This window comes from Ambystoma mexicanum, chromosome 14 (genome assembly GCF_040938575.1).
Source record: "Ambystoma mexicanum isolate Mex_15411 chromosome 14, UKY_AmexF1_1, whole genome shotgun sequence".
NCBI classification, from domain to species: domain Eukaryota; kingdom Metazoa; phylum Chordata; class Amphibia; order Caudata; family Ambystomatidae; genus Ambystoma; species Ambystoma mexicanum.
In genome coordinates this window covers 375,317,721-375,345,018 of record NC_090940.1, presented here as the reverse complement: position 1 = coordinate 375,345,018, position 27,298 = coordinate 375,317,721, and the positions used below count along the sequence as shown (strand labels likewise).

General features: G+C 46.8%; 1 protein-coding gene across 2 annotated transcripts in view; it reads right to left on the bottom strand.

Annotated features, from left to right (window-relative positions):
* Positions 1-27,298, bottom strand: part of TOGARAM1 (TOG array regulator of axonemal microtubules 1) — a 1,414,449-nt gene that overhangs the window by 83,857 nt on the left and 1,303,294 nt on the right. For both annotated transcript variants that reach the window (XM_069637491.1, XM_069637490.1), the window contains one exon: positions 22,115-22,334. In XM_069637491.1, coding sequence (XP_069493592.1) covers positions 22,115-22,334 — 220 coding nt within the window. The remainder of the gene's footprint in view (positions 1-22,114; positions 22,335-27,298) is intronic.

The following is a 27,298-nucleotide window of genomic DNA, read 5'->3' as shown; positions in this document are numbered from 1 at the left end:
CTGGCATCTTTTGGGACATGGTACATCCAGGAGAAAGGAGTCATTCTCCTGGTTCACGATCAGCACCCGAACTATATAATTGTTTATTGTAGTGACAGGGATAGCGTAGGAGCTTTTTGATTGGGAAAGTGCCTTTTTGATACTGACTTAAAGGCAAGGCGTCGGTTGGTGAGTCCAGATAAAAATTGTTGTCGTTTTTGTAAAGACGACATTATCCCCGAGACTCTTATTCACCTGATTACAGAGTGTCCAATGTTAAGACCTAAAAGAGAAATTACAAGACACTGCGATTACCTGGGAAGTAAATCCCGAATTGAATGTTGGGCGGCATTGTTGGGATGCAACAACATGGCAATACAAATTGCAGCTGTTAATTTTCTACTTAGCCTAAACTTGGAAGAGAAAATGTGGTATCAATATCATAATATCAATAATATATGATAAGAAGCATTTTGTTAATGTTAATGTTGGGCAATATTTTATTCGACTTTCATTTTCTGACTTTTCGTATTTTGCATAACACATGTATGAGAGATTGTCTTTTTGCTTATTTCTTAATTAATCTTGAGAATTTTGTTGTATTGAAATGATGATTATGAGAGTGATGATAGTTGTTTGAATTTTGATAGTTGAATCCTTTTTTATAATGACAAATTAATGTAAACAATTTTAAGAAACGTTATTTGAATTATTTGTTTTATGATATACTTTCTTTCTATTTTGAAAGGTTGATTGAATAGAGCCAAATCAAATAAAATGGGGAAAAAAAAGATACTGACTTTTTGAGGAGCACCAGAGTTTTTAGTTTAGGTGGGGAAAACCCCATTAGAGTTAAGGACAGATAGGTTTATATTTCTTTAAACAAAAGTTTATAGCAATCATCATCATGGCACCACTTGGTCAGTCTCTTCATTCCTTGTCGCCACAGTGACCACAATCCAATCAGGGCCGATTGAGTGTTTCACTGGAATTATTCTGTTTGTCCGGTCCTTCTTTTGAACCTGGCCTCGCCTCTTCTGATCCATCCTTTCATCATAATCTTTCCTTTGCAACCGCTATGCAATCACACACTGATTCCACTTCACAAAGAGAACAAACAAATTTACCAAATGTTAAATAAAATAAGTGGAAATCTTCTTTAATATTTTTGAGATCGCTATCACTATCTCAGGAGGTGGTGGATCTTGCTGCCGAGGGGGAAAGCCAGTTTAGCATTGGTGGTTCTATTACGAAACATCAAACCAAGAATCACTCTACTCTAGTTTCTAATATGAAGAGGAAAACAACTAAGCAGATGAAATCTGTTAAATTGGTGCAAGAAAAGAGGAGTACCCTTTTTGATAAAACAATAATAAAAGTAAAAAAGTGGTTGCCACGCAGTCTGAAGTTCTGTCAATTGAATCTTCCCATGATCTGCTAGACTGTACAATGTTTATGATTCCTGCATAACAAGGCCCGGTTGAAGCAGTTCTGCCATCTTTGCAATCTCGGTCAATCATAAAGATGCAAGCAGTTATACTAGATAATAGGGAGCACAACCAAACCATTATTGTTGATAAAAACTTTCATTGTCTGTCCTACCATCAATTGTAAACCCTTTAGATTTGTTTAATTCTTCATATGATGAGAGGTTTATTGGCTTTGAAAATTTAAGAGCGATGAAGGACCCAATTTATTTCAACCGATGGGCTTCACTTCAAGCTTGCGTCTCAATTCCCACTCTAAGACTAATTCACTCAGGCAATATCGATTGGGTTGACATTCAGGATTGTGAGAAACTCATGGTGACAGTAAGTAAGACGGACACAAATGATCACAGTTCAAGGGTTTTTATTGAACAATGAAAGTGATATATGGGTTGGAAAAGCGCTTAATCTAAAACCAAATCTAAAATTGGGACAGGTGTCAAACATTAAATGAAAATAAGGCAGTCCTAGTGGCGTCAAGTAAAAACAAAAGGGCCTATACTAAGAAAACCTATTGCCAATTCCTTACACTAAATACAATAGGGTGAGGGGTTAAGTTTCAAGAAAGAAAGAAGTGTTCTCAAACAATAAGTCAGGAGTCGGTCTCCCGAGTCTCTCTTCCCCACGTTTTGAGCACAGTGAAAAGTGGAGTTGGTGGAGCACAGTACAGTCTCAGGCTTCTCCAGCACGAGACGACAGTTCCATTAACAGTTCTCAGGACCGTCGAGGGCCAAGTCTCGTTTCTTCAGAAAGTCTCTTGCCTTCAGGGCTGATGTGTTCAGATAAACAAAAACAAAAGTTCCTTTAGCAAATGAAAGTTTGTCACCAAAGTTCCATATGGGTGATGGTTTCACCCCTGTGTCCCCCTCTTCTGGGCTGACCCTTTTGCATCGTACTTCACAATTCCGTTGGGGTGACTGCTTCACCCCCAGGTCCCCTCTTCTGGGCTGAACCTTCTTAATTGTAATCCACGGTACAAATAGGGTGATGGCTTCACCCGAGGGTCCCCATCTTCTGGGCTGACCCTTCTCATATCGCTCGCCACAAAGTTTTGATGAAAGCTTTGCCCCTGGATCTCCCTCTGCCAGACCCAGACCTCTTGATTGCTAGTACTTGGGTGAGAGCTTCATCTGTTTCTCAACAATATTTTTTTTGCATCACTTATTCTTTTCTCATTAAACTTTGGGTAATGGCTTAACTTCTTGGATCTCGCTCGGGCTCGGAGCTCTCTCGACTGCCAGTATCGAGTTTAGCTTCACCCCAGATCTCCCTCGTCCAGGCTCGGACCCTTCTTGGCTTTAACAGGAGTCAATTCCCTTGGTTTCTCAATGTTCCCTTTCGCTATGGGATTCACTTCCCTTTCTATCACAGTCATGTCTCGGAGCCATCTGCACTCCTTACCTATCTCGCTCCCTGCTTGGGGGTGGGGTGCCATCTCCTGCTGATGCCCCTGTTTTGTACCACGGGGACACTAAGCTGCCATTCTGACTGTGCATAGCACCGGGGGCCTACACACCTGGAGGATCACAACAGATGTTCAACTGCTGGGCTGTGCATTGATCTGTCATGCTTGGAGGGGCCTGGGGTATGCAACCGGCCCCAGGTAACCCAGAATCTGACAGTGGGGTGGACACTGTCTACCTCACTGGTGCCCAGCTGCGCAGATCAGCCAGACGCCCCCAGAAGATGGATATACAAAACGCAGCTCCAAGCAATATTAGGGGAAATGAAGCTCATCGGCCAGCGCACACAGGAGACCAACTCCACCGTACAAGACATCAAGAAAGAGTTCCAGGACGTTACCACGTGGATGAAAGCCCAGGACAACACAATTGCAGACAATGAACAGCGTATTAGCACACTTGAGGACAACCTCTATACCGCTAATGCAGACCTCAATGGGCTAATCAGAGAGGTGCAGTGTCTGAGTGCCAAGCTAGAAGTCTAGGCACAATAACCTCTGCCTAGTCAGGCTCCCAGAGAACGCTGTGGGGAGTGATCTCAAGGGCTACGTGTATGGCCTTCTGCAAGATATGCTACACCTCGACAACCCTTGCTTCTATACCATCGAAAGGGTCCACAGAGCCCCTAAGCCATCACCCGGGGAACGTGCACGGACCATCACAGTGCGGCTGATGAATTTTGAGCACAAACTGGATATACTCAAGGCATACCGAGAGGTGGGAGCTATAAAACACGATGGCAGCAGAGTTTGTATGTTCAACGACTACTCCATGGATATCTCCAAACGCAGGCAGGCCTTTAACCCACTATCAGAAGCACTAAAGGGGTCTGAACATAAAAACTATCTCAAGTTTCCGTGGTGTAGTCCACCCAACTGAATCGTCAATGGCACTCGTTCGAGGACACTGAGGAGGCCTGGTGCTTTTTAAAGATCTGGGATATTAGTACCTTGGAGTGCACACTGGTGGAAAAAAGGTCAACGCAGGGGGAGGGAGCGGGCCGGCCTCCTCGAGCACAGCAGCAGACGAGGTCCCGTAATGGATGGAAGAAGGCAGGCAGAAAACCACTTGGAATTGGCTGGCGACAGGAAGGGCCCACAAACTAAATGATTCAGGATGCTTTGCAGGCGCTGGATCTCCACCGCGCCAATGCTTACAGCCTCCCCTACAGTTTTGCTGTGGGCCACGGGAGCATGCAAACTTGAGTTTGCAATGGCAACTTGGAACAGACGCATTGCCGATACCGAACTGCTACCAGAAATGTAACCCATAGCTGATATGCATGCTGGTTAGTAGCTTTGAGGAGATCGAACTGCAGGGTAGAGACGCTTAATGGAACTCGTCACCCCGAAAGGCATCTGTGGTCCCTTCTTAGCTATGGCTACATTTGTGTGTCTTCCAAGTAACATAACCTGTGCCCTCACCTGGGGAGGACAGGGATGCAAAGGGAGGGTCGGAGGATACAGGGCCTCGCCTGCCCATGCACTTGCATTGGCTTTATTCTATCCTAGAAGTTGTATTCAAGTCTGGTTACAGGGCTTCAATATTATGTTGTTTGGATGGTTGGTTGGTTGGTTGGTTGGGAGGGGGTCTGTTTTCTGGGTAAATGGTACCTGGCAGAATATCACAAAGTCCTCCCACACGTAAATCTATACATGCTTGGTGCTGGGGTATAAATGGAATGAGCCATCTGTACCTCAGCCTGAACATGTCTGAGCTAATAGTGAATGCTGATGATCTCACTCATATGTATCTATCACCCTTAATGTCCAGGGGCTGGGGCATCCGATTAAGCGGTGACGCTTACTGAACATGCTGCGGGACCTGCATGGTGACATTGTTTTGCAAGAAACTCACCGTGACGCCAATGAGTCGGCTAAACTGTGCAGAGAATGGGAGGGGGCTGCAGCTCATTCCCAGTCTCATGGTAAGAGGGGGTATCCATCCTTATTCACTGGCGTGTGCCCCTTACTATTCAGACATGAAGGCTGACAAGGAGGGATGATGTGTACTCATACAGGGACAACTATATAACCAAACTGTTACCCTCATTAATATTTATGGCCCCACGACTGATACCACCTGATTCTTCACACACTTATTTGCTACCTCTGCACCATTTATGGGACGCCCGATATTGATGGGGGGTGATATCAATGTAGCACTGCAACCTGATATTGACAGGTATAACCCTGCGCAATTGCAGTCTGGCATCACCCCTAGAAAAGTCCATACACTATGGTCCCTTTTAACAGACCTTAAGATTAGTGGACGTATGGAAACATATGCATGAACATACTAGTGACTACACATACTACTGTAATCACCACCAGTGTTACTCCCGGCTCGACTAGTGGCTGCTGCCATGCACTATGCTATATATGAACACCTCTTGCTCAATCCTCCCTATGACATTGTCAGATCACACCCCGGTCTTTATGCACCTCACCTTTCCGGATACACCACCCAAAACGCCCTCATGGAGGATGAACCTCATTGCACTACAATATCCCGATATGGTAGACCTGCTGACACAAGATGTGGGAAGGTTCGGGCAAGGCAACTTAACTGAAGGCTCTAGCACACTCCATTGCTGGGACCCCTTAAAGGCCTGCTTCAGGGGTCACTTCATATCACGATGGGCACACAAGAAGAAAACCTGGGTAGAGAGGGAAGCCCAACTGACGGCTGAGCTCACAATGGCCAAACGAATTCAAAATGTGGGTACAGACCCCAAGGCGCCTACTCAGATACTTAAGTTGTGCTCCGAGATAATGCATATCATTAGGCTCCGAGCCCAGAAGGCCTTTTCTAAGTGGGCACTCGACCTCTGTGCATCCGGAGATAGACCTCTCTGTATTCTAGCTCTCGCCCTGCAGGGAAAACAACAAGGTCAGTTAATCACTGCTACGCCCCTCTGATGAGCCACTGAGGACCATCCACTCTTCCTTCCTCGTGATTGATTTTTTTAACGCTGCGCACAGAAGTTAATACATTTGTGAGTCCTCCTCCTCCCGATCATCTTGCAGTCTTAGTCCGGCACCAATGAATTTGTCCCCCCCCCCAAAATATCATGTTAGTCTCAAGGTTCTCCACCTGCCATTCCAGTTGGGTATAACTATTTAACCCGTTTTGGTCGATTCCAGTATGGTCAGCTGCATCCCTGCTTGACCGTTCCCCTTCAATCCAGGCCTCTTCTGTTACCTGTTGATTGCAAGGGTTCCTCACTTCTTGTACCTCTAGCTGTATTCGTGTGGAATCAATATGTGCCAACACTCCACTTTCACTGAATGTCTCTTGGGGTCTGGCATTATCCTCTGGCCCACACTCTCTGGTGAGTTTGTTACTTATTCCTCCGTCGACAACAATCCTGGTACACAGGACTGCCCCTCGCAGCCTTTCTAAAGGCATGGTGTCGGGTTTCGTTCCGTGTCTGTGTAAATCACAGGATTCTTTCCAGACCATCATTTGCATCCCATTCCGTCTCCCCCACAATCAAACGGCTTGGTGTGCCTTGTGTGCCCATATGTGTTGCTAGATCAGATTACGGCAAGTGTGGCAGATGTGACTGCTTTGCCTTCACTTTGGTGTGGGTGCGACCAGACAACGAATTCGTCTCTTCGGGCACCTCCAACATTGCTTTCCTCCCGCAAGTGAGCCCCGTAAGAGGCGGGCTGACCAGCGGGTTCAGGTGTTCGGTATGCAAGACTTGGCGGCTGCAATAGTAAACTAAATCGCTGATGCTAGTGGGAAGAGCGCCTTGTACGGTGTAAGATCAGAGGTGTTAATGTCAACAGGAGTTTGACAGTTCAGCCAACAATATAGCATGTACCCGGTCACTCACCTGCCACAGCTTCATTGCTTTTGTCTTCACAGTTCGAGCAGTGGGTTTTGCCAGGTCCCGCTCTGGTTCTATGATGTTATATGTGCGGACCACTTCTCCTCAGGAACATCTGCCAAACCACTGCCAAACCACTTGTGCTCCACTCTGCGTTGCACTCCGTGCAGGTATGAGCTATATGTAGTAGTGGTTGCTGCGTGCTCAACAGCGCGCAGCTCCTCCTCACAATGGAAACGGTAGAGTCTGCCAGCCACTGCCAAACTACTTTTTTTTTTTAAACAATTTCTTTATTTTTCGTTTAACAAACAGACAACACAAATAAACAACAACTCACAACATTTTAGTCTGGCACTTTCAGGTTTGAGTTCACAATGTGCTTTATCCGCTCCGGTCACAGCTAGACACCCTCCTCCTCTGTCATGGTGTCCCCTCGTTCCGGTCAGCGTGCTGCGCTCGGGTGCGGACAGGATGGTTCTCCTCTCCTCCCGGTTCGCTTGAATCAGTTGTGCCGTTCTCCTCGTCGCTCCCAAATAAGTCTTTTACCAGGGTATTCCACGCTAGTATTCTGGCCCCACTGTTATTTTCTCCCCTTTGCAAGGCTCTGGTCCAGACCGTTGTTTCTGCTACTGCCCATTTTTGTAGGTCCGCCCACCAGCCTTCTATCGAGGATCCTGCGGTTACTTTCCATGCCATTGCATGCAGCGTTTCACCAATATTGTCATCAAGTCTGTCATCTTAACTACATGGGCCCTCTGCTTGTCTCCCCTCGGGAACAGGCCCAGTATGTAGGACACCAGCGACCAGGCTCGCATATGGATTCCTGCCTTCAACGCTCTTTCCTGTATCGTATTCCAGAAGGCTGTCACTCCAGGGCATGACTAAAACAAGTGCACCATATCTGCCTGTTCTTCCTGGCAGCATGGGCAACTCCGTATTTGTCTGTCCCCCCCCATTAAACATTATTTTAGGCATTAAATATGCCCTGTGCACTATGTAGAACTGCAGCTGTCTAAACCTTGCGTTTCTGGAGACTTTCTTCGCGTATTGAAGGGCTCTGTTCCATTCTTCATCCTTGAGGGGTCGCTGAAGTTCCTCCTCCCATTTTGTTCGACTGTTCAGTGTCTTAGAGTTGATGGAACCCAACAGTTGATCGTAAAGTCTGGACACAGTGTGTCCCCCCTCGGATGCATTGTACCAGGCGTCCAGTGGCCCACCCAGGTCTTCCTCTTCCGGTAGGGTCTCCCACCTCTTTCTTATTCCTTGGACCATGCTATTATACAATATGAACTGGCCACTGTGGATGTCCTGCTCCTCCGCCAGGGTCTGAAAGTCTACCAAAGTCCTTCTTGCCTCAGGTCACCTATTTGGGCCACTCCTTTGTCTTCCCACTGTGTTCTGAACGTTGTCAGGCTTGCTATACGGGTGCCTACCAGTCCCGCCAGGGGGGATGTGCCTTGAATAGGGGTCTCTCATGTCCTGCACTTTCCATGCTCTTTTCCACAGTGCTCGGCCTAGTTGGACTATTCTGGGAAGGGTCTTTGCTTGGGTTTCGTTTACCCACAGGAGTTCCTTAAAATAGTATCGCTGGAGCGATGGTCGAAACAGTATTGCATCTATGGAGGTGTCTTGCCCCAGCCACCGGACCACGAATTGGAGTTGTGCGGCCAAGTAGTAGCGCTCAAAGTCCGGGAGCTTAATCCCTGCCCATTCGTAGACCCTTTGTAAAGTGCTTAGCGCTACCCTGTTCCTCTCCCCCCACCCATAGGAAGGCCCTTGTCATGGAGTGTAATCGTCTAAAGAAGGACCCGGGGATGTTGGTGAAATAATATAGGAGTCGGGGTAAAACTATCATCTTCATTAGGGCCACCCAGCCTATCATCCCCAGCGGTAGTGTTTTCCAGAACTGCATGGCGTTCTCCATCTTGTCCAGGGCTGCCTGCGTGTTGGCCATGTGTGTTTCCGTGGTGTCGTGATATATGTCCACCCCCAGGTATCTGAAGGTGATTGGAGTCCATGTCAGGCCCAGGTGTGGCAGCTGGTCTGATGTCGTCGCCCTCAGGCCTGCCAGGGGGAACAGTGAGGATTTTCCCTTGTTGATGGCGATTCCGATAACCTGCCAAACGCTCCCAGTGCCTCTAGTAGGTCCGGCAGGTGGGTTTGTGGGTCCAGGATGTAAAGCAGTATGTCCTCTGCGTATACTGAAATCTGGTGTGTTTCCCCATCTATCACTATGCCGGTGCCCCCGTACTCGGCCCTTAGGAAGGCCACGAACAGTTCGGGAGCCAATATATATAGCATCGGGGACAGCGGGCACCCCTGTTTCGTGCCTCGCCCTATGCTCCACTCCCCTGAGACATGCCTGCCCGTCTTAACTCTGGCCCTCGGGTCGTTGTACAGCAGCTTTATCCAACGTAGGAACCCCCTGCCTATCCCGAAGTGGGCGAGCGCCCCCCAGAAGCCAGTTCCAGTTCACTGAATCGAACGCTTTGATTGCATCTAATGACGCCACTGTGTATTCTCCCTCCTCTTGGTTCGTCCTGTCAATCACGTGATGGAGTCTCTGGGGGTTCCACGCCGGATTTCGTTCCAGCACGTACCCCGTCTGGCCTGTGTGTACCAGTGTGGGTACCACCCTTTTTAGCTGGGTGGCCAATGCTGCCGTCAATATCTTGGAATCTTGATTTATCAGAGAGATCGGTCTGTAGGACCCACACTCGAGGGGCGGCTTCCCTGCTTTAAGTATCGGGACTATTACAGATTCTGACATGCTCTCGTACGCCTCCTCCAGCGTCTCTAATAATCTCGGAGCCAAGCTATCTTTGTATCTTTTATAGAATTCTCCTGGTAACCTGTCAGGCCCTGGGACTTTCCTGTCGGTAACTGGGTGATGACCTCCGTCAATTCCTCCACAGTAAGGGGGGAATCCAACATCTGGGCCTGCTCTTCTGACAGTCGTGGGAGTTTGATTTCCGCAAATGCGTCTTCAAGGTCTCCCTCTTCTGCTTCCTGTACTTTGGTATATAGTTTCTCATAGAATTGCGAAAACACCGTATTTATACCCTCCTGGGACCTTTCGATCTCCCCCTGACTGTTTCGGATTGTGTTTATCGGGTCTCCTGTTTGGTTAGCCAGGCGAGAAGTCTACTAGGCTTATCCCCTTCTGCGTGCAGCCTCTGTATGCACTTCCCATAGTCTAGCTGCCCTAGTCTCTCCCAGGCCGCCGTACACTGTTGTCTCAGAGTGGTAAGGTTGCTCGCTTCAGCCCCCTCCCTACCCCCCTACAATTCAGCCAGGGTTTCTCTCCTAAGGCCTCTCGTCTTCCCAATCGCCGCCCCCCTGATCACCTCCTTAAAGGCCTCCCAGGTCGTTCCCGTGCTGTCCACACTACCCATGTTGTGCTCGAAGTAGTCATCTATTGTGGTTTGGATATGGTCTTCGAAATCTTCTCTCTTCTCCCTTCTAGGAGTGCTTCCGCCCTAAGTCTCCACGTGGGTATGGGGGCTTTCCTATATGTATGTGCCCATGTTGCTCCCAGTGGGGCGTGATCAGATAGGGTTTGTGCGTGAATGTGTGCCCCAGTGAATTTGACCTAGTGTCTCTTTGCCCGTGAATAAATAGTCAATTCGGGTGAATGTCCCGTGTGGGGCGCTATAGTGCGTATATCCCCTTTCACCCTCATGTACCTTCCTCCAGACGTCTTCTAGCTCGAGCTGGTCCAGTGTCTTCTGCAGCACCCGTGATGGTGGTGCAGCCCTTTTGTGTTTATCATCCGACCAGTCCAGCCTGGGGTCCAATGTGCACTTAAGATCTCTGGCCCAAATGGTTGTGGCATTCCTGTATGGGGGCCAACTGGGGTATGAGTGATTTAAAGAAATCTGTTGCGTCGTGATTTGGGGCATAAGTATTCACCAGACACACTTCCCGGTTCTCTAGCATTCCGTGAACGATCAGGACCCTGCCTTCGGAGTCTCTCTCCTGTTTGATGAGTTGGAATGGGATGCTCAGGGCAATCAAGGTCGCCACCCCTCTCGCATAATTGGAGTATGTGGAGCTGTATATCTGGCCGCCCCATTTCTTGGCCATCTGGCTTGTTTTTCAGCTGTCAGGTGGGTCTCTTGCAGCATTTCGATGTGGGCTTTCGCTTTGTTTAGCCATGCGTAGACCCTCAGTCTCTTCACGTAGGCATTTAGCCCCCTGACATTCCAAGTCACCACTTTTAGTTCATCTCGGTTCCTGTGTCTTACAGATTCCAGCGGCCCGCTCGTTCCCATCGGCCTGTTTAGTTTTCCCTTTCTGACATGCTGTCCCCGGAGGTCCGTCTATCGTCTTCTCCTCGTTATTCCCCTGGTAGCTTGCGGGTCCACCTTCCCTCTTGCCTCCCCCTGTCCTGGCGGACCGCCCTGCCACCAGTGTCCCTTTCTCGCTACCTCTTCTCGTTGGTGCTCCTCGCCGGGTTTCCACGTTTGAGTGCAGCCCCACTTGCGCCCTTTCGTTGCCTTTGCTGTGTCAGTGACTTCTTCGCTCATTATGTTTACTTCCTCTCGTGCCTTCTCTTAAACTTAACCACACTACTACAACTACTATAAACCAATGCCTAGCCTCCCTCCCCTGCTCGGGCCCCGCCGCATTTCAGGTGCTGCCCTCGTTCCGAGGGTGCACTTGCCGAGGCGTATTGCCTTGAAACTGACACTGCTAACTTATCGCTGCTTGGGGTCCCCTCTGTGGGTCTTGGCGGTCCAGTGCCGGAGGCCTCGAGACCCCGGGTTAACCATTAATTTAAGCTTTCGGTTCTCATTCTGCTGATTGTCCTGCTGTATCTTGATTCGGCAGGGTGTCCTTAGTGTTTTGTCCTCACCCTCATTCCCTGCCTCGCCTTGGTGCTTCACGGTTCCTCTCGACCCCCTCTCTTGGTTGTGGGATCCCCTGCTGGTCCATCCACTCCTGGGCGTCTGCCGTGGTCTCAAAGATCGGTGTCCTCCCGTTGTGCAGAATTTTGAGTTTGGACGGGTAGAGTAACATGAATTTCACTGAAGGCGCTCTTTGGTCGGCCAGAACTGGGCTCGCTGTCTTTGCACACGTGCCGTATAGTCAGGGTAGATGGTTATCCTGGCTCTGTTGCGTGTTATCTCCCCGCCTTCTCTCGAGAATGTCAGGATTTTCTCCCTGTATTTAAAGTTCAAGAGCTTCGCGATCATGAGTCTCGGTGGCGCGCCCGGGGGGGGGGGTTCCTGGTCAGTGCTCTGTGTGCCCTTTCTACCACGAAGCCCTGGGACAGGGTCCCTGCACCTACTTCCTGGAGCAATAAGTTCTCTATGTAATCTGTGGGGTCTCTGCCTTCCACCCCCTCCGGCAGCCCTACGATGCGCACATTGTTGCGTCTTGCTCGGCCTTCCGCATCTTCGGCCCTGCATTCTAGTGTTCTGATCCGTTCCAGTGTATCCATTTGTGACTGAGAGGTGGTCACGTTTGCTGTGTTGCTCTGCACCTGTTGTTCCACCGTTGTCACTCTCTCTGCTAGGTTCCTTGTGTCCTGCCTGAGGAGCCCCACATCTACGATCACTGCGTCTAGCTTGCCCTCTATTGAGGCCTTTATCACCTCTATGGCCTCTAGGATACTGCCCTCCACTTGTTTGAGCTCCCCTTGCATGGCGTATGATGTAGTTGTGTCCGCCGCCACCGTCCCAGGTTGTGGATCATCGCTCTTGCGGGCAAACGTCTCCATGCTCGTTTGCCTCCCTCTGCTACCTTTCTGTTTGTCGGCATGCTGATGTTTGTGGCCTTGTGAATATGTGCTTGGATAGGGGCGGTGTGACCCTGGGCGGCCTCCACTTCGTAGTCGGTGCTCTCCCTTCCTTGCGGGTTATCCCAGACGTGGCCCTGTCCTTCTCAGGCCCTCGTCGGCCCTGCCGCTCCCCAGCACCTCCCTGGGCCCCGCTCTGCAGGGTCTATACCGCCCTGGAAGGTACGGGCCCACCAGCGTGCATTGGCTAAAGTCTCTTTGTGGTCACTCTACCCAGCTGCAGCCTCGCCGGGGCGGGGGGTCTTACGATTTCCTGCCTCCGCTGTCTCGTCTTTACCGGGTGTGCCGGTTGCGTCTCTGCTGGTTGCTGCTGCTTGCTGTGCCGCCGCGGCTCCGGGTCTGTGGCCGCCCACCTACCTCCCGCTGTTGGGGGCTGGGACAGGGTCTTCCCCACAGGGATGCCGCTGCGTGGGCGTGCTTCGGTTAAACTTCTGTGTGCTGGGGGGAGCTCTGTCGGTGCCTCTGGCTGCAGGTGCCGTCTTCTTCCTGTGTCGCGGCCCTCCACTCTCCTCTGCCACTATCCTCGGTTGCCTGCTCCTCCTCCGCCCGTGTCCTCGTGGAGCGGTGGAGCGCGCCTCGTTCCTCGTCCCTATTGGGGAGGGCGGTCAGGTTTGGCGCCTCTCTCGATCTTCCGTGGGTGGTGTGTGGGTATCTGCTGGGCAGCCATCCGCTCCCCTGCGCTTGGCCGTCTCACGTACTCAGCTTCCGCTGCCCCTTGGAGCGTGGGCGGATCCTCAGCGGGCCGCGGCCACCATTTTGTGTGTGGTGGTCCCGCGCCTCTGCCTCGCCTCGGATCTTTCTGACATCCGATTTTGTTCGGGCTTTCGCCTGTGCGTGCCCTGGATCTTCCGGGTTCCGTCCCTTTGATTTGTTCAGGGTCTCCTGCCGTTTTTCAGCCGTTTAGAAGGATCATGTAGCGGATCACCCGGGAGCTCTCAGTGACTCGCTCTCTCTCGCATGGCTGCCAAGCCACGCCCCCCACTGCCAAACTACTTGTGCTCCACTCTACTTCTTTACTACGATTTCCCAAGTGTCCTGTTATCTTCGCCTGAGGGAGAACCAATTCAAACATAGGACCTATTACACCCCAGCAAGGTTGTACAGTATGGGCATTGCAAGGACGGCTGAGTGCTGGCACAGATGTGGCCAAGAATTGGCCAGGTCTGGTGTTTTCCGACTTCCTGTGTTACTGTGTTAACGGCATGTTTGTGGAGACTTGGTTTAGTCTTGAATGACACCCGGAGGTCTACCTTTTTGGGAACCTACTGAATTCCTGAACCGCTTTTGTACCCGAGGCCGAACCACAGATCAAGTAAACATCATTTGATGGTACCCTATTGGCAGATCCTAGTTCGATTGAAGATCAAATTCATTTGAGATCTGTCTCTGGTGTGGCCGGACTGCTATTTCCTGGACTCCTTGTCAGGCTTCCAGGCCCACCCCCAAAGGGTTTGAGATCATGGCTTTATTATTATCTCTGTTTAGAGATATTACCTTTTAGTATAAAGTTTTTTTTTAATGTGTAACCTCTGTGTACGTGTACTAAAGACACAGATGAATTCCCAAGAATGTATGTATGGGAACGCCACATCCTGAAGAAGATGGACATCATCTGCAATTCAGTTAGATGTGTTTTCCATCGAAACTTTTTCCACGGTGCCATGCTCACTATACTGTTCTTATGTATCTGTGTCAATTTATGCATGTCTCCTCACTAGTCGACGTATAGTATCCCATGTCAGACTTTTTAGAGCATGGGTTTAGTATTGTGAGGTACTCTAGTTTCTTGTTTTTCAAACTATTGAACTGCTATATTTGGATACGATTAACCTTTTTTCCTGCCATTTGCCATAGAAAGATTTAATTGGTTTATGAATTTATCTTCAAATCATGCAGACTTGTTCAGTTGACCAGGATTTTCCCACTCGAGAGATTCCCTTCTCCCGAATGAGTTAAATCACCTGGCACTGACTTTAGTCTATTCGGGGATGATTGTGACTTCCCCTCAGCTTGTGATTTGGCAGTGAGTTTCCAGCAGACTCTCCTTGAAACTAGCACTCTCTTCACACTATGCACTTTATTTGTGTTATATAGTTGTATGTCATATATTTACTCTTATTCATGTATGAGCTCTAAATTATTTAATAACTATTTTAACGTTTCTAATTAAATAAAGAAATTTATTTAAAAAAAAACTTTTTTGATTCATGTGCAGTGATCTGAGGGGTCGATTGAGGGACCGTTCCCGACATTGCTGGTGGGATTGTGCTTTTTTTAGTGTACTTGTTTGCACATCCGCTGGCCTGACTTATTCTTTAGAATTGGCATCATGGGACATATGTTTTGGCACTGCCCCAAAATGTAACCACTGCGGTCCAAGATCTCAGAGGGATACTGGTTGAAACAACTGCACTGGCGATGCTGTTTGGGCATGGGCTCGGAAATTGGCATGGGGATGCACTGACCCGCAGGCGGATTCACATATTTCCGTTTACAATCCGCAAGATCATCTTGCTGAACTAGAAAAAGCCAGGACCACCGTTGCATAAGCAATGGCATACATTGTTGTGTAGAATCTGCCAAGCTGAGCAGAATTCTTTTAGAAGGTCTGTGGGCCCTACACAAGCTGACAAGTTTTGGGACTTAGCCGATACGTTTATTTAGAGCCAGGTATCAGAGAGCATAATAGGTGTTGGGGACGGACTGATCATGGATGCATCCAATGAGACAGGTATTTCTCCATCTGTTTTGCCAGGAGTTTCCCTGCTCCACAATGTTGCTTCTCTCGTTTGTTGCATTTAAATTGTATTCTGCCTGATAGCAGGGGACTTAGAAGTGGGTGGGGGGATCTCTGCCTCAAGGGCAGGGGGATGTTGTGGGGTTAGGGGTGGGGGGGAATGTTGGGGTAATTTGCCATCGACAGATGTAAAGCAAAGACTGTTCACTGTCGGTGATGTTTGATATGGGGTGTGTTGGCCCACAATCTAATCTATCTTTTGGCGTATGTTGATTTTTTTCTTTTGTGTTTCACATGCAATAAAAAGGGTTAAATCAACAAAATAAAAAATGTTAATACGGGATCAATGGGTTTGGATCTCCTCACATTCTCTAAACACATTCAACTGAAGTCGTTATCTCAGTATGTCCAGTTGATGTCACATTTAATGCGCAAAAAATCTCTTTAGAATAAGGGCGGAATCAATCCAGCCAATCTTTAAATGGTAGGGCCACTCCAACCTCTGTTTAATGACTAAGCAGGAGGACTGGTCATGGTTGGCCAACGCCCTGGCTGAAAAGTTGGGTGTGGCTGGCCTTTCTGCACATCTTTAGCACAGACACCTTAAAAATGATTTCTAGGAACTGCTGCAGATTTAATATTATAAAATTGTTTATCAATGGCCATGTTTTCAATAAAGACATTATCATGCTGCAAGAAACTATGTTCTCCAGACCGCTATACATAGAAGGGTATAACGCTTTTAGTGCTCCGGCCATCGAGAGTAAAGTGGGCTGCCCTTGTGGTAGTGCTGCTATTGCGATTGATCTAAAACTGAAGATGAGTTCCACCTTGGTCGCCGTGCATGATAACTACCTGTTGGCGGTTAGCTTAATATTTTAACACAATTAATCAATTGTTGAATTGTTATTAATCAATGTTTATTTGAACCCCATGAAAATCTTTTTAGTAAATGTCCACAATCAAATTAACCATGTTTTAACATCCTGAATGGGCGAAGGCCATCTAAATAATGTTCTGATTGCTGGTGATTTCAATTGTAATTGTGTGCCCTATATATTAGATGACAGGGAGTTACCAAATTATGATTCTATTAACAATGCAAGTACTTGATCAAAAACCGATGCTTTGCTCTAATTTTATGGTATCCTGTGACTTCTCTGACTACCATCACAGTATATGATCATCCAATTTGTGCAATGACATGGAATAGGGGATCCTTGTCATCTTGGATTGATCATGTATTTATGTCTAAAGATTTGGTATCCAATTGTAGTAATTATACTATTAACATGAAGGGATTTAGTGATCATGCCAAACTCACTTAACTGGAAAGATTTGTACTCCAGTTTTGATACAATATACAAGAACCCTCTTTGGCTTTCCTCCTGATTAGCAATAGAGGTAGCACTGTAAAATTGAATCAACATAACAATGCCAAAAAACAGAGGTTGTGTTTGGATTGTCAGGTCTGTGGAGCATAAAGTGGGGGTTGCTTTACGAGCAGACAGTGTTAGGAGGGAGGGAAGAGGGATGAGAGTGAGAATGAAGTCAGATGAAATAAAATGGCTCTGTTACTTTTCCTTTCCTTAACCATCTTCTCCAAGGTAAATAGCTATGTGAGCTCTTTCCAAGATGGAGAAGGATTCCAACAGTGATTTATGTTTCGTGGTACAATGAGGCATAATGGAACAGTGCTGAAGGTTCCCAACTGCCTTTGATTCAAAGTCTTGAAGCAGGTAGGCCCTTGTGAGAAGGGTGCAGTGTTGGGCCTCTTTAGTGGTGTATTTAGAAGAGCTTTGTGAAACTCTTTGTGGGACAAGTTGGTGGATAATTGGTGGGAGAAGCTTTAAAGTTTACTTGTGCTTAAAGTACCAGTGTTAGAACCTGTGAGATTTGGCAGAGCCGGAAACTGCCTGGATATAGTAAGAAACTCGCGTATTAGCACATGCCAACAAGGGAATTTAGTGTGTGTGACGGTGGCGTGCATTTCTACATGCAAAAAAGTTGAGCTTCACTGCATATACACCAGGAGTTTGCGGACCAAGTTGCATAAGCAACTTTAATAGCACGCAACGTCAGCATCGACTTCATAGGAAGGAACCCATTTGCGTGCGATGAACAACTGAAGTGGAACCGCCGACTTCTGCGTCTTGGCTGGATTTTAGCTGGCAGCTGGTGCACTTGTCTGAGATTAGAGATGTAAATGCTGCCATTGAACAACGTTGAATATATAAATATAAATAAAAAAAACACTGAATTCATGATACCACAGGAGGCCTAAACTACAAAACCTAATGCCTGCACTACCTCCTATATAAAAAAGTGTGAAAAAGGGGAATATGTATGCAAAGAAAATCAGTGGAAAAATACAAAGAATAAAAGTGGCTCGGTCAGCTCTCCTCCCGACGTTGGACAGCAGGGAGTAAGGCGGTCCCCATAAACAGCATGACACACACGGCTCAGGTTCTCAAAACAAAGTTCAAAAGTGGATTGAGGCCCGCCTGGCCTTCCACGTTAAAGTCACTTTTCCAGCATTAACAAACCTTACAGTTCAAAAAAAGGTTCACAGTTCAACCAAAAGTTCAAGTTGGCCTCGCTCGATCAAACTCGGACCTCTCACTCACAGCATTTGCTTGCGGGGGAAGAGAGAGCGAGGGCAAAGGTACCCTTCCCCAAGCGTTATTCATCTTCGTTAGGGATCCCTTCCCCCTAACTCATCACACTTTACTTCTGCTCTCCCCCCAGTCAGGCTCAGACCTTGTCCGGATGTCGAAGACTTTCAAATATGCAAGGCTTTTATTATAGACCTCTGTAGGACCATTTCGATGTTCCCGTCAAATCGCATTTGGCCCAATGTTTCTTGGTCTATGGAGTTCGATCTCATAAGCACAAGAGTTTAATATTCAGTCTCGACTTCCCTTTTGCCGGGGTCAATCTTGATCATCACGTTCTTTAAAGTTAATTCACTTTGTTCCCTATTAATCAAACATTTCACCTTTCGCAGAGACTTTTGAGTTGACTACTTCCTTTTGCCATGCCACTCTGCTACTCCGGATCATTGGCTTTTACAGTTATCGACAAATTAAACTTCACCACAAGTCTGCCTTTCTTCACGTTCCATCCACTCGGGTGCAGCATTCAACTGTGCGAGATACTTTTGCAACTTCAATCTTCTCTTAACACACACTGGTCTTTCATGTCACTCGCCAACTCACCAGCTGTGTGCATTCCTCTCGTCTTTTGCTTTTGATTCACGAGTCAAGGTTAATATCACAGGCTTGGCCCTTGCCTCCCCAACTATTGTTCACTCGAGAGGGTTGCAGGCACCTTTGAAACACAATGCAGTCTTCTTGCCTGGAATTTGGCCTTTTCCACGTATCTCTTACGATTCTTTGGAAGCAACGACTTCCTGCAGGGAACTCCTGGGTTCCTTCACTCCTGGCTCTCGTCCCTCGATCCGTCGATCTGCGCCAGTAGGTTTGCCTTCGCCCCGGAAGTTCTGCTGCTTCGCATGTTCCACCATGCTCAGAATGTGTCTCTATGTTCCACCTTTTATCCGTGTGGCGAGAGCTAATGGATATCAGATGTATGTGATTAAAGTCAAGTGCCTGACTTTGCCTGACTCGATTAGCAGGACATGTCCAATGGGATGTGTTATGGTTAGCCTTGTTACTCTCATTCACCCTCTTTCTTGGCCCAGTGTTTTAGTTGAAAAGGGGATGTGTGGGGGGGAGTTGGGAGAATCCATTGAAATAGGAGGGGTCATGGGAAAGGAAGGAATACCGCATCTTGCCATCGGTCGCCTCACCAACTCTCCCTGAGGACCCCTCACCCAGGTGATCCTCCCGCACTGGTCCACCCGAGAGAGAGATCCCCGGAGACTAGTCGGTGAGACACCCTTTGGTTTCTCACAGTACATAGTTTAAAGTGTGGCTAGAACACCAAACGTGAACAGTTCAACAAACACAGACTGGGAGAAAAGAGGAAAAAGAAACCTTCAAGAACTTTATTAACTCTAAGAGCCAAGGTTGCATTTACAAATAATCTGGTAGAAAATGTATAAGTTTCCTTAGCCTCTGGGCTCTGAGTAGCGGCTAAACGGGTATGAATATATTTGGGATGATGGGGGGGGGTTAACATTGAGAGAAAGCAAGTAGCATAGCGAAGAATATAATCTCATGTTTGTTGCAGATTCGAACTGATCAGGAAGAAGCTTTAGGGCGAACACTGTACTTCAGATGAATCTGTCATTATTTTATCCACTTCCCATTTCCCTTTCAGGGACCAGATGCACAACAACGAGGTTAAGATAGTTGTGCCCAGGAACCTTGCGAGGCTCTGCGTCGTCAGCAACTCCTGCGGGATCACAGCAACTGGGACCTCACAGGTTGACAGAGTTAGTGCCTCACCTCACTAATGCCCTATTCTCAGAGTAAAAGGAAATAACAGGTCTCAAAATTTGAGGTTGAATATTTACAGCAGGTAAAGATCTCCAAAAAAGAGACCTATTGACACCATCCAAGGTAGACTAGAGATCAACAAAAAGGCTATACAAGAATTTGCCTTTTTGAGCAAGTTTCTCAAATAATAACAAATGGTGAAATGTCTGGTCTATGGTGCCTACTCTTTTTTTAAAACCTGCTTGGGCATATGTCAGAATATAATTTCAATGCCTCCAAGACTTAAATGCTCAAGCAAGACCTTGCTATATACTAATAATAATAATAATTTAGCATTTATATAGCGCTACGAGCCCTCAGGCATCTGAGCGCTGCTTATTATTACCCAAGGTGTGTGGTGCTTATTTATTGATCTCGGAAGGATGAAAGGCTGAGTTTGGCCCTGCCGGAATTCGTACCTGCGTTGGTAGGCTCTGCACGGATGTCAAAGCGAGCGCTCTACTCGCTGTGCTATCTGACCAGCTGCATACTATACATAAATAACCAACGAGATCTGCCTCAAATTGGCGAAACCCCTGTGATTCCCTATTTTGAATAAAGTGTAAGGAAGGCATGGTATAAACAGTAAGATAGACACAAGTGACCACACTTAAGGGTGTTCATTGAAATTCAACAATGGATGTGATGAATGCCTATCTAACCCTAAATCTACAGATGGGAGCAAGCTACGACCATCAAATAATAACAACGCAGTCGTAGTGGAGTCTAGTCTAGTCTGTTACTAATCCTTACTACTAAATACAAATAGCGTGAGGTAGTGGCCATGAAAAGGAAAAGGGTTCACAAAATGATATGTCAGGATGTTCAAGCCGTTGGCCTCCCTTGCCCACGTTTTCAGCACGGGACAAGGCAGTTCACTCAAGCAAAGCACACACTCTGTCTTCTTCGGCACGAGGATACAGTTCGAATACCAGTATCAGGGCCTTCTGTACCCAAGTCTCTTTACTTCAAAGTCTATTGATTCAGACGGCTTAATGTACCAAAACAAAACACAAAGATCGTTTCCTCTTACACACACGCAATTCTTGTGATTCACCCTGGATCTCCCTCAGCCGGGCTCCGATCCCTTCTATATCATGATTGTTACTGTGGATCCCACTCTTCTGTGCTCAGATCCCCCTTTTTCACAATGTTCAGAGAATATTCTCTCTTGGGGGACTCACGGTTCACCCCGAATCCCCCCCCATCCGAGCTCAGATCCTTCCTCTTACACAATTAGTCCCGCTCATCCGGGTTCGGACCAATTTAGTTCACATTAAACTATCAAAGACTTTCATTCATGTGTCGCATGGTTTCTCAATTTGCCAGACGATTCACCAGTTCAGTTCCCCATGACATTTAAATACGGCCAGAAACATTTTATGGTAAAAAAACATGCTTGAATACACATCTGAATGTAATGAGCTAAACTGATGAGAAACCTCAACTCTAACACTCAAGAATCGAAATAGGAAATTGTCAAAGTAAACCATGTTAAAGTCACTATTTAGATTAAGCTACCCTGATTTAAAAAGTAAAATGAATTACAACAGAAGGAAACAGAGCTACACAAGGACCGGTTTCAATAATAAATTCAAAGTAAAGCCATAACAGAAATGGTACTTTTTTATTTTTTCCTAAATTACAGAAGATTTATAAACCTTCACACAAACAGGATGTCCTTTAGAGTTCAGCCTCGACATTTCTGTAGTTTATCACCCAAATTTAGCATGGTAATTCCGAAACCCTGAGAACGGCAGCTACGTAGGTCTAAAAATATCGCAAGTAGTGGTTTATGGAGATACTTAACAATGTTAATGTTACATGTGGCACACTATCTTATAGGTTTTCATAAATAGCACAAAACCTGAATGGTATCTAGGAGCTTAACAAGGAGAAACAGCGGGCAAAAGAGAAAAGGTACAGGTTCTGTGAGCTTGATGAGTCATCTGGGGGTTATATGTTGATTATGGAAAGCTTTGCAAGGGTCTGGTGAAGCGATGTGCAGTTCACTTGAACTGTTCACAATATTGGAGGTTTCAGATTTAGAGTATGAATAAAAAATATGATGTACAATTGAAGAAAGATTTTAAACAACACTTAAGTTGTATATATTTTCACAAATTAAGGGGTTACTTATGAGGTAGTGTGGTGGGGCTTGCCAGTGAACTACTATGAAATGATTTAAGATTTATTTTGAGCCCATAAAGGAAAGGCAATTTCCCATGGCAGTTGGTGGATTCAAATATTTACAACATTTCGTTTTGAACTGAATTTCTTCAAGGGAGCCTAGTACTGTACTGTACTCTGCCTGCAACAGAGAAAAAAACGAAATGAGAAAAGAGAACATCTCAGTTGCACATACCTAAATGATTAACTAAGGCTTGAATGACATTTACTGCCGCAGAATATATCCCATGGTTCTTTGAGTTGAGATTGTTGTCCACGATTGCTGGGATCAATGTGTTAATCACAACAGAGAGGCTGTCCTTCAGCAACGGGATGATCCTCAGCATGGTTTCCAAAGCTAACAGATTTACTTTGCTGTTAGAATCGTGCAGACGTGACTTGAAGGCATCGAAGATCTAAAAAGAGTAAGTGACAGCAGTTAGCTCTTCAAATGTAACTGTTTTCCCAACCAATATGAAGTCATTTAAGCTTGAAATAAGTGCATTTGGAGCCAAACATCAGATGCACCTTATCCCCCCCGCAATTTTATTTAACATTTTGTGGTTGGGTTAACAACAAAACAGCCAAGCAATTGACATGATACATACTCGTAACCCAGGAGTAGCAATGAGAGAACAAATTACAGATTGTTCCATGTGTACCATCACAGATTACATATCAAACAAGGCATTAGGACACTTCAGTTTCGCTTCAGGCCTTCATGGTCTTATCTACAATCGAAATTGTTCCTATTCAGATCTGCCCCTTTAATACGTTCAAAATCCTTTTTGGCCTATATTTTCAATATAATCATACATAGAATAAAGGGGCATCTGCCTGTATGGTTGCCCAAAGCCGTCCTGCCGATTTGCCTGTTATCACTACTAGAGGGATCTGTTACCTTACGCATACAACAATAAGAAAAAATATACAGTTAAAAAACATTAACAGAAATTCATTTGGTTAAGCACCATTTCTCAAAAAAGAAATTACTTTAAAAAATGTATTTATGCATTATGTACTTATTTATTGTGATATTACTTGGTATACATCATATCAATAATATTATTCATGTACGTTTTAAACTTTGCCTTCAATTTACTTTATTTTATGATCTCATGTCTACTTTGAATCATGCTGCACGTGAACTGTATTACTTGGACATCTGTCAAGATGATATATTTGAGTGCAAAACCACTAAGTGGAATCCAAGACAATGAGGAGCAGATACAACAATTGGCCGTATGTACTATGTTGAACTTTCAACTGATTCTGTGAGATTTTGTCTTCCTTTACGCACATTAGCCCGTGTACCCTTTCCACTAGTAATACGTATTTGAACAAAGAATGCCTAATAACCAGACTGGATTGTCCATGTAGAATTCTATAAAAGGGGACCATGCTTGGATATACTTTCCAAAGCGATTTCGTGAACTTGCTGCAATCTTTTCTGAAGAAAGTAATTACCAGATTTTATCCACCATTTATTTACTAGTTGACCTCCTGGATCTTTTTAGTGATATACTAGATTTAGTCAGGCTGCGGTCAACAGATGCAGAATATGTTTAGCTGCATGGTCCGACACTGTGCATATCTCTTCAGCTCTGTCCCCTAAGATTGCAAGTAAGGGTCCATTGAAAACTGCATACTTGGGATCATTTGATAAGATACAAAAAAGTTCAGCCTTGGAGCACCACCACCACATATGTGCCAAGTTTCTCACCTTTACACAATTTCTCCAGCACCATTGGGAATAAGATGGTGCTCTTCAATGTTTGGGCATTTTTTTGTTGGTCGCTGGTCGCTGTTGCAACAGATCAATCTCTGGGTGTCCCCACTTGGAGAAGAGATGGAGAGTCAGGTCTTGTTGAAGCTCACATTCTGAAGGAGTCCACTATCGTATTGTGGATCCCTGGCAGATGGAAGGAAATCAGGGCCCATGACCATAATGCCTGGGCCTCTGCTGACAAAATCGTAGAGCGGGTACTGCCATGCTTGCAAATATAGACCATGGTGGCAGTGTTGTGCGTGAAGACGCAAACCACCCGATTCTGCAGCTGAGACTTGAAGGACTTCAGGGCCCAGAAAGCTGCTTGTAGATCCAGGGCATTGATGTGGATAGTCTTTTCTTTGTACATGCACAGAGCTCTGGCATGGAAAGCAACCATGTGAGCTCCCCAACCCTCCAGCGAAGCATTCGTGTTAACCGTGATCTGATGATCTGGGAGGCGAAAGGGCGCACCTTGAGGGAGGTTGAGACCACTCCACCATTGGAGAGCGTTGCGAAAGGGACACATGAGATTAAGTTAGTCCTCTCCGGACCCTGAAATCTACAGCCAACGGGCATCCAGGAACTCCTGAAGTGGTCTCATACGGAGCATGCAGTGCAGGATCAATGCAATACAGGAGGACATCATACGCAGGAGGGACTTGAGAAAGCGGACCAAAGCAATCGACAGGCATGACAGATGGAAGATGGAATTTACCCTCTCCTCTGAAGGAATGGCGACACACTATCGTGTTTAGGCGTGAGCCCAAGAACAGCGAGTTCTGAGATGACTTAAGCAAAACTTTACTAAGTTTACCAAGAAATCCAGTGACATGAAGCATAGAATTGTGTCTTTGATCTGCTGAGCCTCACATGGAAGCGATGGGGCTTGCACCAACTAGGAGTCCAGATACAGGTAAACGTGAATTCCTCAACGCCGGAGGTGGGTGTAAAGCACCGGAGAAGGTGGGGGATCTGTACTCCTGCTCTCTATATGGCAGAATCGAAGCACAGAGCACCCCAGCCAAGAGTCTCCAATTGGTCAAAAGTGGCAAGCAATCAAGGCTTAGCTCTCAGGAGGTGCTGCGGGCTGGTTCTTAAGTACAGTGTAGTCCCGAAGCACCCACAAAGGAATGTCCACACACTACGTTAGTGAAAACACAGTCTTTATATAAATAAGGTTCAAAGTTATATACCCAATCACAATAACACACTTTGTACTCGGGCAATACTACAATGGCAAATATATACTGGTCTACATGGCACCACTCTTAACTATCAATTCCTTTGAAATGCATCAACTACTAATCGTTCAAAATGGCATACGAATCAGATTGGAAGATGAATCAACAATAGACCACAGAAAGAAAGTTAAATCAAGCAATGGCAGAATAGTCTATCCCACTACCATGAGACGGTTCTGTGAGAGGAACCCCCCCCCTACCTGGGCAACCTGTAAATAAAGTGTTTTTGACAAGCCCAGTCCACTTATGCTCAATATAGTCTCGATTCCTTCTAAAAGTTCTGCAACCCCAAAGTACCTGGTTTGTAGAGTTCTTCAGTGAGTCATCGGTGGGCCTTTCTTGAGTGCACTCCCTTTTAGGCAGGAGCCATGGGTCGTTGAGAGTCGGTGAAGAAAAGGGTAAACGCTGTCGTTCTTGCAGTGCTCGCTGACGATCGGTCGAAAACTCCCTGCAAGCTGAGGTGCGCGGTGCACCTCGAGGACGAGTGTTCGTTGCCGCAAAGAGTCAAATAAGAACTTTGGCCCAACAAGGGCGTCAGGTCGTTGTCCAACGGGACTTAACCAAGACTGGCTTTAGTACCTTTGTCGGCGTCCAAGGTCTTCGGGTGGCGGGAAACCCAACAGGACGAAAGCAGTCGACTATGATGAGCAAGGGAGTACTTGGATCAAGTGTCTTAGGCAAAGGAGCACGGCGGCTCTGGTCGTCGACGGCGGTGGACTTCAATGTCCGAGCACTTCACTTCGTGATTCTGTGGCGGTCCCAGTCTCCGGTCGGCATCCATTCGAGGGTCTGACATCCAGGGAGCTTTGGCAAAGATCAGCTGGTGCACAATGGTCCCTCGTAGCCCGGGAAGGGGTCTCCTAGCCAGGTCCTCTCTTGGATCAGTTCCTTGACAGTCACGCAGCTTTCAGATTGGCGAAGGACAGCAGCAGCAATTATTCTTCCAGCGGGCTTCAAGGTTAAGAATCAAGTATCAACTTCAGCTTCTGAACGATTCCATTTCAGGCAGGCAGGCAGCCAATCGGGCTCACAGTGCATTCAGGCCATTCTTCTCCATCCAGACACTCACAACACAGAATGTGGATTCGGACAAGCACTCTGCCATTCAGCACTCCACACTGCATTCATACCAGTTTTGGGAAGGGCTGTCTCAGTCATTGTGTTAACCACCAGATACTAGACACCCATAACATGAAATACATATTTGTCACACACTGCATTCACTTGGGTCCCACCCCACGTATGTACCCACAACATACAGTCCTCATGAAGGGTCCAGCCAGTCTGGCCTGGACTTCCCCACAATACCATATATGGAACTTCCACCCAATAGCCTGTCAGGGGGAAGGGACAGAGTCAGGGCTTCCCGGGACTTTGGGAAAACACGGTAACAGGAGATGGAAAGCAAGAGGCCACAGGGGCCATCTTGTTTCCTATCAGAAATCAACTGATTCCAGTGGCAGGGCCTGGGTATCCCAAAATGGAGGATACTCTGAGCCCCTGTCAAATTCAGCATGGAGCTGTCACCAGCCCATACCCTGCTCTGTGGGCCAGACATAGGTACCCAAAAACATACACTAGAGGTACAGGGTTGTACCCCACCCATGGGTCCATAATGGTATCCCAAGGGTCTGTACACCACAGCCAAAAAGAGGAAGAGCTACACCGCCAGGAGTCCCACATGAACTCCTGCGCAGAAAACAAGACAGAACATACATGATAAAGCAACAAAGGACAAGGATATGGAGGCCCTGTCCCTCCAATACATTTCCAGCATCACAGTGGGCCGTGACTGGAGCCGGACATTTGGTGAACACCCGTGGCGCTGATATTAGCCCAAAGGATAATGCCTTCAACTGGTAATGTTTTCCTGCTACCTTGAAACAATGAAAATGTCTGTGCCGCCGATGAATGGGGATATGAAAGTACGGATCTTCTAGGTCTAGAGAGGAGAGAACATCCCCTTTTTTGAGCTGGCCCACAATGTGCTGGAGCGTCCAATATGCGTCTCTAGCCTCCCAACTTCTTCCTTACCAAAAGGTGTCTGGAGTACCCTCTAGTGCTGGTACGATTTCAATTGCTCCCTTTCCTAGGAGGGATTGCACCTCTTGTAGAAGCAGGCGTTTTTCCGCCTACACTTTTAATCTAGAGGAAGCGTTGCATTGCCGCTGGTTCTCCTAATATGCTTGCGTTCGTCCTTTGTAACCCTCTTGGGTGTTGCCGGAGCAGGACGTCTGTATCCCTTGAAGTTCTTGGAAATCTCGATTTCCTTGAACAAAAGCACTCATGTCACCAGGGGTGGACTGGCCTATAGGGAGAGTTCCCGGTAGGCCTCTGCAGCCTGGGCCTCTTTCATGTGATAACCTAT